This window comes from Mesoplodon bidens (genome assembly GCF_964165515.1).
Source record: "Mesoplodon bidens genome assembly, chromosome: 5".
NCBI classification, from domain to species: domain Eukaryota; kingdom Metazoa; phylum Chordata; class Mammalia; order Artiodactyla; family Ziphiidae; genus Mesoplodon; species Mesoplodon bidens.
In genome coordinates, this window is record NC_138161.1 from 32,856,575 (window position 1) to 32,874,270 (window position 17,696).

Here is a 17,696-nt window from a genome sequence, read left to right on the forward strand (position 1 = left end):
CCCATTGAAACTTAAACTTTCTCTTTATGTCCATCATCACTGTCATGTCTCACATGGGTTATGGAATATGGGCTTCTGCTTTTATATTTCATACTAAATACTCTTTGGACAGATAAAACCAAAAAAAAAAAGCAGAAAGAATTTTTATGTTCTTTCAAAGAAAATGAAAACTGTCTCCTCTCAATGTAGTATAGAAAGGATACTGCTCTTACTTTTCTCAACAATTACAGAATTCACACTATATTTACTTGAAGACATAATGTTTCTATCCTCAATTTATGACACAGTTTAAACCCGATATTTGGATGCAGCAAGTGATCTGATGGACCACGGAGATTACATGATTTTCCCCCCTGGTTTTCTGGTTTTTATTTCTCAGTTATTTAAGATGATAAAATAACTACAAATCCAACTTAAAAATCCCCAAATAATTGTTATTTAAAGACAGATATGGGGGCTTCCCTGGTGGCGCAGTGGTTGAGAGTCCGCCTGCCGATGCAGGGGACACGGGTTCATGTCCTGGTCTGGGAAGATCCCACATGCTGCAGAGCGGCTGGGCCCATGAGCCATGGCCGCTGAGCCTGCATGTCCAGAGCCTGTGCTCCGCAACGGGAGAGGCCACAACAGTGAGAGGCCCGCGTACCGCAAAAAAAAAAAAAAAAAAAAAAAAAGTGAATGCCTAATTCTGACAGAGGTTTAAATGGTTACTTTAATTTTTTATTCTATCTAATTAAATTTTCTGCTCATATCGATATCTTTGGCCTTCTGTCTCAAGGTAAGTACTACATGGCTCTGTGAGTGTGATCAAGTCATCTAAATTCTCTGGAGATGATTTCACATTAATAATATGATTAAGTTGGAATAATCTATCTTTAAATTCCTTTCTATGTCTATAATGTCATAATTATCTGCGGTTCTTTATATTCATGTTCTAGTTGAATGCAGGAGACAATGTTAGAGGTTATGAAAACTGATTATACAACTAAAATTTTGAACATACATTGTAGTAAGATATCAATCACCTGGGAAAACATTATATATAAATATAGACATAGTCATATATAGTTTCATATATAATTATAGACAGCTAAATTTAAAGTGATATTAAAATTTAAATTAGAATTAGATCTAAATTTCATTTGTGTCTCCAATTCCTATACAATTCTCAATTTCTGTCACATATACATATACACAGCAGGATTCTTTCAAAGGAATGAAATTTTCTGGCCACCTCTTGAATGTTTCTTGAAAATAAGCCTAATTCTAATTCAAATACAATACACATCTAGACTCTATATATAACAATTTAATCATTAGTCAACTAAATCCTTATTGAGGTAATTCCAAATGAGCTGCCTTTGGTATTTGTGTAAATAAACTGAACCATCAACTCCCTGAGGATTCCATCCACGTGTTTTCCTCCAAGGGTGCACTACAGTGTAGCCAAGATAATACAGTATGAGGCATATACATACATTTCTTTGGATATAGCTTTACAGAAAGTATATTTCTGAGAATTAGAAACAGTTTAAAACTACACCCTACACTACCAGTTGAAAGTATTTCTCCTAATGAGGACAAATGAAAAATACCCTATACTATTATATTTCCATAAACATCCCCATTTTCTATATATTTAAAAGGAACAAAGGAGGGGAATAAATCCATTTCAGTGAGGATGTTCAACAGAAAACAGCTCCAAAAAGTAAAACAAAGCACAGGGAACTCTGCTCAATACTCTGTAATAACCTAAATAGGAAAAGAATTTGAAGAAGAATAGATATATGTATATGCATAACTGAATTGCTTTGCTGTACACCTGAAAGTAACACAACATTGTAAATCAACTCTAGTCCAATATAAAATAATTTTTTTTAATTAAAAAAATTTTTTAAAAAGTAAAACAGTTCAACAACTATGTGCAAATCCCAATTTAGCTTGCATAACCAGCTAAGATGAGAAATATAGAAAATTCAAACAAACAGTAGATGATAATCATATACTAATCTAGAGATTTTCCTCAGGTAAAGCCTGTGATACAGGTTTAAACTTTTATTACTGTGATCAAGGGAAATGATCCCATGTGGCCATCTCTCCAAACACAGAAAGCCCATTTTACTTACTGGCTACCTCCAGCGATGCATTGTGACTCACAGCCTCTCCGAGGTAATTCCTTGCTACACAGACATAGACCCCTTCATCAGGCCTACTTTTTCGTCCATGCACTATACGTAAGAAAAATAAAGATCCACTTGGCAGCAACATTCGGTGTGAGCGAGGGTCATCTTTGTCTGTCTCCACTCTCTCCCCACCTTTGTACCATTCAATGGTGGGTGTGGGGCGGCCTTCAGCTTTGCAGTTCAAAGTTGCAGGTTCTCCTTTTGAGACAATTAGGTCGGAAGGGTGTTCAACAATGCGAGGTGGAAAATCTTCCTGACGAAGACGGGAGCCTGCATAAGAATTGACAAAATATCTTCATTGCATCACTTGAAAACAATTAAAAGTCTTATTTCAAAAGCATAGGTGTTAGCACTACTATCTAAACACTGCATAATAACGACCTCCTCTTCCTCACCTCTTTACTAACTAATCCTTCTGGTGTCCACCTTGACTATACCTTCTAATTCCTGAATCCTTTTGACCCACCACTTAAAAAGTGCTCTTGCTAAAACTTTGTCTGTACAAATCCTGTCTGCTCTCCAAATCCCTTGTCCACAAATCCTTTCAGAACCCATCACCCTGTCTGTTTGTACCATGTGCGTGCCTGTTTTTGCAGAGGAATGTGTTAGAGAATTGTCGACTATTACAAATAATGGCATGGCTTCCTGGAATCTCATTTTTAATGAAACATCAATCAACACTTTAGCAAAACATATGCTGTATAATAATAAACATTTATGTTAAAATATATGTGATGGAACTGTTCTTTACATAGACTTTTATATTTTTCTAAATAATAAATATATATGTGTATATATGTGTGTGCGTATATATACATATATATATATATATATATATACATATATATATATATATATATATATATATACACATACATATACTTTCCCGGATTTTTATTAATAAATTAAGTTCATTTGTCTCCAATAATTATGTTACTATTTTAGTGGACTTCAAAGATGAAATGTTAAATAATGGAGTTTAAATAATTAAATATAACGTTCAATGAAAAAGGATACTAGGTGAGAGGCTACATTCTAGACCTTATGTATTACTTAATAAGTGAAGGCCTGAGTGTATGTGTCATTGAAATATTTTCTGTCTGTACCTTATTTTTTTCAATGAGATTATAATCTCTAAAAGAGGGATCAAGTTTCATATTTTTAATATTCCTACCTTAGTGTTGCCATGGATAGATTTCATATGTAAAAATCTTAGAGATTTCTCAACTTCAACCACCAAACCTTAAACCTTGTTCTCATCTAGTGTTCCGATCTCAAAAAACAATGAAAAGTAGAAAACAGTCTCGCTTGACACCCCTTTCTGTCCTCTAACCCTCTCCCAAATTTCTTAAATCAATCTACTCATCTCACTCTCTACAGCCAGCTACCATCCCAGATCAAAGTACTATAGATTCCCACCAGGATTTAGGAAAGCTCTTAAATAGCTTCACTTCAATGCAGCCAAATAATGGTTCTGAAATACAAATACAATCTGGGTCCTCCCCTACTTCAGTGGCTCTTAAAATAAACTCATTGCTCTTAAAATCTTTAACAAGACCTACAAAAGTCAGTGTGTTCATTCCCCTATCTAGCTCTCAGGACACTTCCTGTTCCACTCCTTTCTCTGCTTTCTTCACCCCAGTCTTCTGTTAGTTCCACAAATATATTAAGCTTCTTCCTACCACAGGCCTATATGCCTGCCACAGCGTCTGGGATCAAAATGATCTTACCCTAGTTTATACCCATTCTTCTTTCAAATCTCGACCTTCCCTGATATTTACCACAAAACTTAAATGCTTCTTTTTAGCAAGGGTATGAAACTACCTATGGTAAAATAATCAGAATTATATTTTAAATTTATTTGTTTGATGCTTTGAACACTGTCTGTCTTTCCCATCACTCTGTAAGATCTGTGGGTCTGGTTTTGCTCATGGTTGCTTCCCTTATCCCTGGCAGAGTGCTGAACACACTACAGATACTCAATAAATATGTGTTGAGTAAATAAAAAAATAAACAAAGTACTAACAGCAAAACCCTATTTGAGTGGAATGATCTGAAGCTTAATAATCATGCACTGTATAAAGAGACTTTAAAAGATTTTATTTTTAAATTGTAACCATATAGGCGTACTGTTTAACCTTTACTAGACTAAGCTCTGAATGGGGTTTATTTACATCTCTAATTTGTAACTACTGCAGTTACTATTTCTTAATGAAATGATAAATGAATGATGAAACTAAAAGATCTATTATTTGCTTATGTCTACCATGAAACAAAAAATTATAATCTGAAATATTGAGTAATAGTTTTATAATATGAAATATTGAGAAACAGCTTTAGTTCAGTGCATGGTATATAGCATACTATAAATCCGTTAAATGAAACCAGGCTCTAAAAGAGGAGGAAATAAGCCAGCTACATGGGAAAAAAATTACTTGGAAACTCGTGGTCTTTAGCAAAGGCTATACTGAAGGCAAATGAAATTTAAATTGAATTTAAGATTACTCAACCACAAGTGCTGTATAGCTTCAGAAAATAAAGCACTGTAATATATTACTGGCCTTTATTTTGGCTATAATTATGAAAGATGGATGCTAATGAAGATCAACTGCTGAGGTAATATATATTTAATGTAAGCCAATTTTATTTATATTCTGTAAGTCTATTTCAGATAGGAAACAGGAATGTACAGGTTGCTATAAGAATACAAAGAATGGGCACTTAACACTGCCCAAGAAAGGCATACCGACACATGAAACTTGAGGTAGGTCTTGAAAACTGAGTCAGGAAGAAAAGAAAGGAACGGATTTCACTCAGAGGCACAGCTACAAAAGCATATGGTACACTGTGGGACCTGTAGGTAGGTTAGTACAGCCTCAGTATAAGGCAGGTGTCAGATGGACTTTGTACATCAAGCCAAAGTTCTGGAACCTAAATGAAGGCAACAAGAACATTCAAATATTTTAAGCAAGGGACTGCATGCTTAAGTTTGGTTTTAAAGAGCTCACTCTTGATATTATGAAACTAGACTGCAGCAGCTAAGCTAGGAAGGGATTAGTTAGGACACTTTTACACTCTTTAAACAATAAATTCTGAAAGCTTGAACTTGGATCTTGACAGACAGAAAGGAAGATAAAAGGAAGAATCTAGAGATATTTAGTTACAGTATCAACAGGACCTACTCACTGGCAATGTGGGAGAAGGTGGAAATGAAAAATGCACAAGATGGGGCTTCCCTGGTGGCAAAGTGGTTGAGAGTCTGCCTGCAGATGCAGGGGACATGGGTTCATGCCCCGGTCCAGGAAGATCCCACATGCCACGGAGCCGCTGGGCCCGTGAGCCATGGCCGCTGAGCCTGCGCACCTGGAGCCTGTGCTCCGCAACGGGAGAGGCCACAACAGTGAGAGGCCCGTGTACTGCAAAAAAAAAAAAAAAAAAGCACAAGATGGAAGAGAAGCAGAGGGTAGAGAGATTCTGAGTTTCTGATCTGAGCAAAGGGTAAAGGGCAGTTCCAACGAAGGTCAAGAATAAGAGTGGGATGTGGTGAGAGGAAGAAGGACAGAGATGATTTATTCAGCATGAGATATAGAGACTTTGGGATACTTCCAGAATATCCAAATAAGGACGACAAGTTGCCTATTATTTAATAATCCAAGTTTGACCTCAGGAAAAAAATCTCAGTTGGATCCATATATGAAAATCAAGTTGGAGACTGAAACACTGGGAAAGAATAAAACTGCCTAGGGAGCATGCATAGAGGAAATAACGGCCAATTAAAGAACCTGGAGATCACCCAGCCTCCACGAAAGTGCAGTGGAGCTCAAGACTCTCTCAATCCCTAACCTACAGCCCCGTATAACTGGACCACAGCCAATATGACTTTTGGGAGTGGAGAGCTCAGGCCCAAGTTTTCACCATGATGTTTGTACAGCAGCATTCAGTAAACGAGTTTCAGCAATAAAAATGCTCTCTATTCTATTAAAGGCTTAATTTTCAAAATGTTCTGTGCAATATTCTTTTCTCAGATTGTTTACTCAAAAAAAGATCCGGGTTCTCAGGGTCTTTTAATCTTGCTAATGCACATTATGTGCTCCAGAAGAAAAGTAGAATATGCAGCAATTTCTTAAACTTATTTGGCCACTGAACGCTATATTTTTCTTTTTATGGGACATCCCACTGAACTTTGCTTCTGAGGAACACACTTCAAAAGAAAATACACTCTGTTAGCATATAATAATCTGAAGAGAATGAACAGGGTTAGCAAAAAAAAAAAAAAAAAAAAGAGCTACTTGGCTGTAGAGTTAAAACTTTTGGAAATCACAACAAAAAACATAGAAATGCCACATTTCTCATAACATACAACCTTCAAGAAAGGAACTTTCCAATTCCCGAGTGATATTTATTACAAGTCACTGGTTAACCTCAATAATAACAATTATAAATTGTACTCATCATCTCTATTAAAAACTATAATAAATTATTCTTTATTATCATGTCTAAGCAGGAAGAAAAGGAATGGAAAAGAAAACAAATATTAATTATCCACCATCTCCTTTGTCACAACAGCATCTTCATGAGGTGGGTGTTGTTATCTGGTTTCCATATGGGGGAACTAAGCACTGGTGCTTGGCTGGAAGGTGGCAGTGCTGGGATCCAATCTTAGTCAAATTCAAAATCCTTGCTCTTTCCCACTATTCCATAAATATTGCTAGGATTAATTCGTTAAAATCCATTCTTGTTTCCAATGCTAGAATTTGTTCATTTTGATTACTTTCATTTAAAATGTAGAAAATGAAAACGGTAAGAAGCAGTCAAACCAGATAACATCTAATGTTCCTTTCCCAGGCAATCAGAGAATATCTAACTGTAAATCATATGATTTCATAGTCACTTAATGCAGTAAAGACTTTCATGATGAACGAATGAGAACATAAAGCATTCCTTGTACTGTGAGAGCTTATCTAAATATGAGCTTGCATTTCTGAGTAGCTCTCCTATTTTATCAGGTTTTAATATTTGAGAACCTCAGTTTCTACACATTGTTTGCACAATTAAAATTAAGTATAACTGATCCCCATTTTTTTTTCCACCAGCATGCTTTGAGGGAAGAACGTCACCCAACTTCTATCAATAACTGTGATTCACTTTCTCAAAGGAGGACCTTGAGGGAGTTACACCAAGAAGGATTAGGGAAGAACATATATCTTAGAAGTTGTATCCATCTCCACTCTGTCACAACACTTCTCTTTATATAATATTCTTGACACACTATTCATAAAACACCTTCTTTCTTCAATCATAAATTCTGAGTTCCTATAAATCACCCAACGACCACGATTTTACTTATGCTAATTTGGGTATTTTTTATATAATAAGATAAAAGGTTTATCTTACACTTGGCAAAACCAAATTCAAGGTTTCAACTATATTCTGCATAAGAAACGAAAAAGTTACAAAGAAGAGAGGGTAAAAGAAAGGGGCTGATGGAGTGAGGCTTTAACAAGGAACTAGGATGATAACGTCAGCTGAATCCTGACAAGGCAAGGCAAGAATCCTGGTAGGACCTTGGGAATACAACACAATTGACTTCAGGAAAGGCCAGCATCAGGGAAAAGGGCAGGGCAGGATTCCTTCAACAACTGCCCGGTTGGAAGATAAAATATAAACACGAGTGACTGAAATATCTAAATATTTACACAACCACAGCTGGAAAAAGATACACACGTAAGTGCTAAGTATTTCAAGGAAATATATCAAAGTCACATGAGATTTATTATGAGGAAACCAAACTCCTAGTGGGATGTAAACTGTTCCCCCCTTTAAGACACTGCATTTACAGAAACATAAGCAAGTAACCGTTTAAGAGACTGATTTGTTAATATTCTGCTGAGGTATGCAAACATACAAATATATAATTTTATTCTTTTTTCAAAAGTATGATTTTATTCTTCTCTTCTAGTATAGCAGTAATACGTGTCTCAGGGTTTTGTTTGTTTAGGTTTTCAAGTCTGTTTCTTCTTAGCAGATTGAGCAAAGCAGTATTTATTTTATTAACAAAGTTTTGTTTTGATCCAAATTTCTTTTTCCTATTCCGTGGTAGGTAAAATGGAAAACCTAAATGATTAAAATATCCATTCGTATCATGTATCATATTAGAACATCTGCAGCACAAGAATGCCTGTAATATTGCTAAAAGCACAAGAGAAAAAAGTTCAGTGAGTAGTTGACATATGCACAATGAATATTAATAGACAATTTGGTGACATTTGCCCAAAGGGGGGTGTGGAGAATATATATTTGCCTTGACAACATACCTATATTTGTAAAAGAATACTTATATTCTTAAAACTGCCTTGCCTCTTAACCTTTTTTATTTAAGCTCCATTTACATCTTAAGGAGCAAAAGGCCTCCAATTATTAACATAAATCCTATCATGGGCTCCAATCCTGTAATTTTCCTGTCAGAATTTCATCCTACAAGGAGATATTTGTTAAAAATAAGAAGACAGCACCCATTAATTACTCACTGTGCAGAGAGTAGCCTTAAATATCCTCTACTGAGTTATACACATTTCCCAAATACTCATGCTTACTGTAACTATAAAAACAGAGCACACTCTACAGAAAAACTCGGTAATTTCACCTGAAACTTATATAGAGTAAAGGAATACAAGATGCATTAAAATAATTATATGATTAATGGATCATGCCATTTTCCTTAGGTACTTTGTTACTTCCTAATTCCCCTTGATTATAATCCCACCTAGCAAATTGGGGAGAGGGATTATTTTCTAGTCAAAATTTAGAATAATCCCAATAATTAACTGAGTGCCACTGGTACTGTCTGTTACCTTCTTAAATGATTACTAAAATAGACCAAAATGAAATTCCAGGAATGAATCCCTGGTATTTTTGTAATATTTCTAAAGAATCTAATATCATATGGCTGTGTCCCCAGAGATGTGAGAAAGACTGACAGTCACGTAAGTTAAATTTCTGAAACAATATTGCTTGCCCTTCCCCCTATTTTTAATAATATGATCATGGAATACAAATATTGCAGAAGGTACTATGGCATTAACTGCAAGAATTGCCTCAGCTGACTCAAATCAGCCAGAATTTCACTATAAGCTGTAACTAAAGGGATTGGAGGGTTGAGTTGTTTAGTTGAGTTCATGCTTCCTATCTGCCTTTTAGTAAAATTTCCAATTAACATGCAAATAAGAGAATTTTATTTTCAATAAAATGCCAAACAAAAATATTTGCATATCTTAAAGTCCAAATTCTCTCACTCTCTTACCCATCAGTTTACCTATATATCATGCCTATATTAAATTAAGACTTGTGCTAAGCACTGGCAATGCAAAGAAAAATGAAATAAAATTCCTAAACTTAACAGCCAGAAGTTCACCAAAAGAAACAGAAATATTAATAAGGATAATATTGAAAAATAAGAGCCATTCAAGGAGAGGTAGGAGGAGAAGAAATTAGATTCCAGAAGAGGGAACTGCATCAGCAAGAAAGCACTAACTAATACATCATTTGTGGGGAAATTTTATTCAATCTAGAGAACGGATTCAGTTTGAATGGATTTAAATCTAGGCTCTGCTAGTTGTTAGCTGTGTGAACTTGGATAAATTGCTTCATCTCTCTGAAAGTTTCTTCATCTGTAAATGAATATAAAAATAGTACCTATACTTTAGAGGATAGCATAATCCCTGAAGCACAAAATAATATTGCATTAACTCATGGGTTAGAACCATTAATGTAGTATTTTGGAAATTGGAATAAAGACTATTGTTTTATGATTCTCTTCTTCTGGGATTACATTAGGACTCTTGTTAATTTATAAAGAAATCAATTACAATTTTCCTAAATCTGTAAGAACAGTTGCAAACTAAGCCAGTCTCTAGTTTTAGTTGAGAATTCAAACAAAAATAATGTCTCATTTACACAGTTTTTGGCAAGACCTGGCACAATTCCAGCAAAACAGTTTTCAGAAGAGGTTAAAAAATAAAATAAAACTAGAGCACTTAGCATAGCCAACTGATTGTTTTACTAAGAGTTATCAGATGTTGACACTAAGGTCATCTATAATGAAGCATCTCTGTTGTGTGTGAAAAACATTCCGTATAGATATATTGATTAAATATATTAGTTTCAAAACTTTAAAAGACACAGTAATGTTTTTAAAATAATACAGATTAGGGTTGAGAGGGCCAAGATGGTGAAGTAGAAAGACCCTGAGGTCATCTCCTTCCACGAACACACCAAAATTGCAACCCTTTACAGGGTAACTATCTATGAGAGTGACCTGAAAACTAGCAGAAAAGATCTTCTATAACTAAAGATATAAAGAAGGAACCAAAATAAGACAGATAAGATGAGCAGAGACATAGTACAGTCAAGACCCACACCCCCAGGTAGATGACACACAAACAGGAGGAGAATCACAACTGCTAAGGTTTTTCCAAGAAGCGAGACGTTTAGGCCCCCATTGGGCTCTCTAACCCAGGGGCCCTGCCTGGAAGAAGAGCTCCCAGAACACTTGGTTTTGAAGGCCAAAGGGGCTTAGATATGGGAGAGTCAGAGGGCTATAGAAAACAGACTCCTCTGTGAAAGGGCATGCAAAAAATTCACACCCTCTGAGTCCCAGCCCAGAGGCAATAATCTGAAAGGAACCTGGGTCAGATCCACTTGCTGATCTTAGAAAAGCCTCCCAGACAGGCAGGAGGCAACTGGGACTCCCCTGAGGACATAAATGCTGGCAGCAGCCATTTTGGGGAGTTCGTTATACCATGAAGACACTGGTGTAGGCAAGCACCATTTTGGAGTCCTCCCTCTGGCCTATTAGCGCTAAAGGCTTACCCAGCCACCAGGGGGGGCTGCCCAGCACCAGTCACCACACAAAGCAGGGCTTAGCAGTCAACCAGACCACAAGCCCACCCGGCCTACCAGCACACCCACAGTAGTTAGCCCTGCCACAACAGAGGGGCCCAGGTAGCCCACACAGGGGACACCCCAAGAGCATACAGCTCTGGTGAACAGCGGGGAGCATGCTGTTGGGCCCCATAAGACGTCTCCTATGTAAGGATACTTCTCCGAAACTGGGAAACGTAACCAACCTACCTAACTACATAAATATAAACACAGAGAATTAGGCAAAATAAGGAGGCAGAGGAATATGTGCCAAATGAAGGAACAAGACAGAATCCCAGAAGACCTAAGGAAAGTGGAGATAAGCAATCTACCCAATAAAGAGTTCAAGGTAATGATCATAAAGATGTTCAATAAACTGAGTGAATAGTCATATCGTCCTTCTTTTCCTTTTCATTACAAGTATAAAAAATCCTACGGGTAGCGAGAATATAGATAAAGTTGGTAATTGTGTAGCATAACATTTCAAGTCAACTCTCTATAGATATACTAAGACTATCAAAATTCACAAATAATTCTTTATTTATTAATGCTCATACTGATGAACCAAGATATTTAGGTCTGAACATAGAATTGCTTATTTCAGCTTTTAGGACTGTTTTTTATAGACAAAGCGTTTTGGACAATATTTTGAACTGTGAAAACAGTATATGGGTGGCCCTGTGAATATTTTTTATTGTTATGGAAATATAGTTCATCCTAATATTGGATTTCCAACATATTAGAACAAATTATGTGGCATTCCAATCAATGTTAATTTATACTTCATTTCTTTGGATATGATATAGAAACAGCAAATGGTTATAAATTTTAGCTAACTACTTCAGTACACAGAACATGAGCAGACTTTCCTTATTGAAATAGCAACACAAAAACACTCTTATAACTGTATAAAATAAACCTGGTTTACTAATCTTCCTCTGTCCTGAATTCAAATTTCTGAAGAGAAAAGCTTTATTCTGAAAATAATCTTATTTTTGTGTTTAAAAACATGTTTTTAAATCATAAATTAAAAGTACTTAAAAACAAATATGGATAAAATACAATTCCTTAACTGTACAGAAGTTTTAAAAAAATGATTATGTAAAGTAATATTTATCAATTCTTTCCCTAAAGAGTTACATTAGATTTTCATAGAATCTGTATAGATATAATTTACTCAGTCAATAACCTTTAATCAATTAAAGTATTAAAATAAAACTTTCAACTTTACTTCTTGAATTAGTCATGCTTGAGCCATTTTTAGAGAACTCTTGAATCTAGGTAAGTTATTAATGTCTGCAAGATAGAGTATGGAATTGCAATTCTAAAATCAATGGTCTAAAGAGTCTAAAGACAATTACTCTTTTGGAAAACAAAATACTTAAAACAACCTTTTAAAAGATTACTGAGAAATCTCTATAGGAATGCAGGCAACTTCACTCTTTTTAAAACACAGTCAAATACTTCTGACATGAACAAGAATTTCTAAACAAGCTCTTTTACAATTAGCAAACTTTCATTTTTACCTCTCCATAACTTCCCCATTTCTCTCTCATTATATCTCAAATTTAGTTCTTACAGATTCTAAAATGCACCCTAATAAAAAAATGCTGAGAGGCAGATTCTAATCCCTTGACATATGAGATATGGGGATTTAAAAGCTATTCTATATGTTAACTTAAAATCGACTCTGTAATCCTTATTTTCTAAAGAGATAAGTAAATAATTCATCAATACACAACAAAGCTCTGTGTAGCTGATCTAACAGAGAAAAATCCATGTACATAAATTATTACCATATGTAAATTTTGATGCAAAATGATAAAATTCCACAAAGTTCTTCTAAGAGGATTTTTTTCTTTTTTGCACTCTGACTTGAGATTTGTAACACTCTCTCTCGCTCTCGCTCTCGCTCTCTCTCTCTTTCCCTCTCTCTTTTTCTTTTGCAGGTATGTTTGGAATTTTTTTTTTCTTGTGGAATGGAGGTCTGGTGTCACTTTTTCCTGAGGGCTTTTTATTTTTTAATTGTAATAATATGATGTCTATATGGATTTATCATTTTGTATGTTAATGCAACTTTAAAAAGGAAATATAATACCTTAGTTACTAAATAAAAAATAACTGAAATACTTCTACATCTCCAGTGCCTACAATAGCATCTAGCACTCAGCAGGTATTCAACAGAATTTGTTGAATGAATAATCAGATAATGGGAAAAAATGATGGGTGCCCTCACACGTATTTATAAATAGTTTAGAACATGGTATAGATACACATCCATGCTTGAAGGCGGTCAGTGCCCACCCTCCCACCCCCTCACCACCACCCCCCCCCCCCCCGAGTTCAAGAGAAAGTAAGGGAAATCTTTACTTCTGCTTCTGGGAAGCAAACATCCGCAGGAAAGGAGCCCTGAAGCAATGGCCTCCCTGAAAGGATTTGGAGATACACTGGTCCGTATGAACTAGGGAGCTTTCTTTAAAATTAATTCTAAGACTTTTGGAACCTGTACACAGTATCATGTGCAGCACAAATACAAAGATTAACACAAGTGTAAGTTGCACAATTCTAGCACAAGAGATAGACTGAGAGAAAGAGAGACAGAAGGAGAAAGAGACCAAGAAAAGAGACGTAAAAGGAATATTAATGTCAATTTCTTAGGGATTGTTGAAAGTGGATAGGTTTTGTTTCCTTCTCTCTAATTTTCGCTAGTTTTTAAGTATTCCATGATGTTCTGGTATTATTTTCATAATAAAATATTTTATTTTAGAAGTGTGAAAGCCAACAAAATTTTTTGGAAAATATGGAGAAAATAAAATTCAACTTTTGCTAACTCTTTAACACTCATTTATTCACTCAACAAATATGTACTAAGTACTCACACTACACCAGGTCTTTGCTAGATTCAGGTATTACAAGAGTGCAAACAAAGAAACAAACAAAAACAGTAGTACCTGTCTTTCTCTCTCTCTCTCTTTTAGTTACTAAAAATGCAAAGTTAACATGAACGATACACAGCTAACACTGTGTGTGCTTAAACAATGCATATGCAATTATATACCTTTTAGCCAATATTACACTTTTTTTGCGAACACACAAAAGCAATCACTGAACAAATGAAAGAGTTGTATATGCAAAACTGTGTGCAACATAGTTAGAATCAGTGGAAGCAAATGTATTCCATGCAAGATAGAATGAGCAGAAGCAAATGTCTTCAACCAAAAATAAACCTTCCTGGAAAGGTTGAAAGTCTGTATGAGATTTAAATGAAAAGAGGCCACAAATCCTGAGGCGCAGAGCTGCTTGGTCATGCCCTGTGTCATCACTAGGAGTTCAAAGACTGGATATGGATTTAAACCTATTAACAGGTATCAATCACCTCTTCTCTTTAGGAAACAAATAGACCTAATTATTTTACTTATCTTCGATACGTTACAAGGTAATTCCTAGTCTATGTCACTCAGGGAAAGTCTTTTTTTTTTATCTTAAATAAATTTTCTCTTCACATTTGACTATTTTTGAGCAATTCTGAGACCTTCTATTAATAATAAATTAAGACCCAATTACATTATCAAAATATATTTACATTTTTCCTACTCAGCCTGTTAATAACTAGTAGAATATTTCAATATAATAGGTATTTCTCTAGCACTGAAACAAGAACTGAGATGGAGAGGGATGAAAGTTGTTTTTGTTTGTTTACTTGGCTGATTTTTTGTTTTATTCATTTTAGAACTGTATTTATTTATAACTATATTTATATAATGTATTATATTATATATTATTTATTTATAGAATATGGGCTTCTGAAAAAGTAAGGGTAATTTTCTTCTGAAATAAGTATTTTGTTTACTACAAGTATGTATAAAATTGCATCTAATGTTTTCAGAGACAAATATAGACTCATCAAAATTAAGCCTTCCAAAATATCAGGTACAGGCATTCCAAACTGGAGTAGTAACAACCCACTCAGTAGGTAACTTTAAAAAAAATTTTTTTAAATATTAAACATTAAATGAAAGCAATGAGCCTCAATATGCGATCCACCTTTATTTGTTTTAGAGGTTTCTCTAATTTCTAAGTATTCTATATTTTATTTTTCTGCTTTAGAAAAAATTGGGATGAGGTTAAAAGTGTAGAGAAGTAGTCCCTGACCTATTCAGTCATGCCCTTTGGGTGTGTCGACTTCTAAGTGGTACTTTACACAACGTGATTTTAATGAAATCTAAAGTTCGAGAACCACTGAACTAGAAGCTGAGCCTATGATGATATATATTTCTCATATTATTGAGTGTTCTGAAATTAGACCATTTTTACAATATTTCAATGACTACTAATGTTAATACTAGCAAATAGTTATACAGTGCTTACTATGTATTCCACACTTTTCTAAGTGTTTCAAATACATTAACTCGTTTAATTATCACACACACACACAAAAACAGCAATGTTATTATTAATCCCATTTTATAGATGAGAAATTGAAGCATAACAATGTTAAGTAATTCACCTGAGGTCACACTGCTAATATATGAGAGATCTGAGTCATGGTCTCAGGTAATTTGGCTCCAGAGTTTACATTTATAATAGCTATTCTCCACTTAACTATGAGCAGAACCTTAATACAACATTTAGTGTAATCATGTATTAAAAAATCTAAAATATATATGACTAATGTATACTTGCAAGAATACGCTCTTCAAAGAGAATATTTTACTCATATACTTGTGCATTACAAAATCACTGAGTCAAGAAATGGAAAGAAAATGGCAAATATTGTTCCAGGGGTAGGAAGTATAACAACATGACTTGAGCTGTTGTCTCAACTTTACTCAAGCTAAAAATTAACCTATAGTATAAACAAGCCTCTCAAAATCGACAGCCAAAAAGTTATGCTTCCTTTTATATATTACTTTTATAAATAAAAAATATAGAAAAACTATACATATTAAAATAAATAATAAAAAATGCATTGCAGAAAATGTAGAAAGTATGGAGTAAATAATAAAATACTTACTTATAATTCCATACACTTACAGAAAAAAACAAGGCTATTATTTTAATGCCCTTCCTTCCAATATTATTCTATTCATTTTTACATGACCTATTCTAAAATCAATTTTTTCTTACAGTAAACATTTTGCCCTTTCACTAGGAACTCATGAAAAGCATGTTTTTATGTTTTTTATGTATAGAAAAACATAACATTTTAAATGTATAAATAATATATCTCATTGTTGTGTTACACTTAACTGAACTTCCTTATAGGAAGTTTATTACCAAATTTTTAGGATTATCAAAATCTAAAGCTTAGCATCATTGTGTATACACCTTCATTCATGTATTAAATTATTTCCTTAATATATCATCTTAGTTATGGAATTTGGGGACCAATGCGTTTTTAAAAGTTTAAGTGTTGATGCATATCTTCAAAAATACATTTTTAAAGGTATCTTTTAAAAAATTTCAATAATTCCAAAAATATTTAACACCTTGTTAAAAAATGCTAAATTCCAACTTTTTTATCTGTAACCTACAGTTGTCTGGTACTTTGATTATAATACTGCCTTTCTAAAATGTTACTCTAAAATTCTCTATAATCCTTTAGTATATGGAAATGAAAATTAAGTAGGAATATACTATTAAGTATATGATTTTTCTTTAATGCTGTATTCCTAGTTACATCACTTTAAAAATATGCTTATTTGTGCCTTCAATTTGGTTCACACTGCTCAGAACCTTCCTGCAAAATACTAATGACTACTCAAACCCCTATATTCATTACAGATTATACATTAAATTTACAGGATTAAATTTACATTTAAACATTTATTAAGTCTCAAAACAACTTTAAATTCTAGTCTCAGGAAATCTTCAAGTTTTAATTCTTATTCATCCATTAGCCACACAACTCAATGGTTTAAACATAATTTTTGTATCTGTCTCCTAGAATAATGGAAATAAAAATAAACAAATGGGACCTAATTAAACTTAAAAGCTTTTGCACAGCAAAGGAAAACATAAACAAAATGAAAAGACAACTTACGGACTGGGAGAAAATATTTGCAAATGATGTTACTGAGAAGGCATTAATTTCCAAAATATACAAAACAGCTCATACAACTTAATATCAAAAAAACAAACAACCCCATCAAAAAATGGGCAGAAGACCTAAATAGACATCCCTCCAAGAAATACACACAGATTGCCAACAGGCACATGAAAAGAGGCTCAATATTGCTAATTATTAGAGAAATGCAAATCAAAACTACCATAAAGTATCACCTCACACCAGTCAGAATGGCCACCATTAAAAAGTCTATAAATAATAAACACTGGAGAGGGTGTGGAGAAAAAGGAACTATCCTACACTGTTGGAATGAAAATTGGTGCAGTGACTATAGAGAACAGTATGGAGGGTCCTTAAAGAACTAAAAATAGAGTTACCACATAATGCTTCAATCCCACTCTTGGGCATATAGCCAGAGAAATATAATTTGAAAAGATACATGCACCGCTATTTACAGCACTATTCACAGCAGCACTATTTACAATAGCCAAAACATGGAAGCAATCTAAATGTCCATTGACAGATGAATG

General features: G+C 34.3%; 1 protein-coding gene across 1 annotated transcript in view; it reads right to left on the minus strand.

Moving 5' to 3' along the window:
* ROBO1 (roundabout guidance receptor 1) overlaps positions 1-17,696 on the minus strand; it is a 401,385-nt gene that overhangs the window by 320,457 nt on the left and 63,232 nt on the right. The window contains exon 2 of the mRNA XM_081234266.1: positions 2,124-2,450. Within this exon, the coding sequence (XP_081090392.1) occupies positions 2,124-2,450 (327 nt within the window). The remainder of the gene's footprint in view (positions 1-2,123; positions 2,451-17,696) is intronic.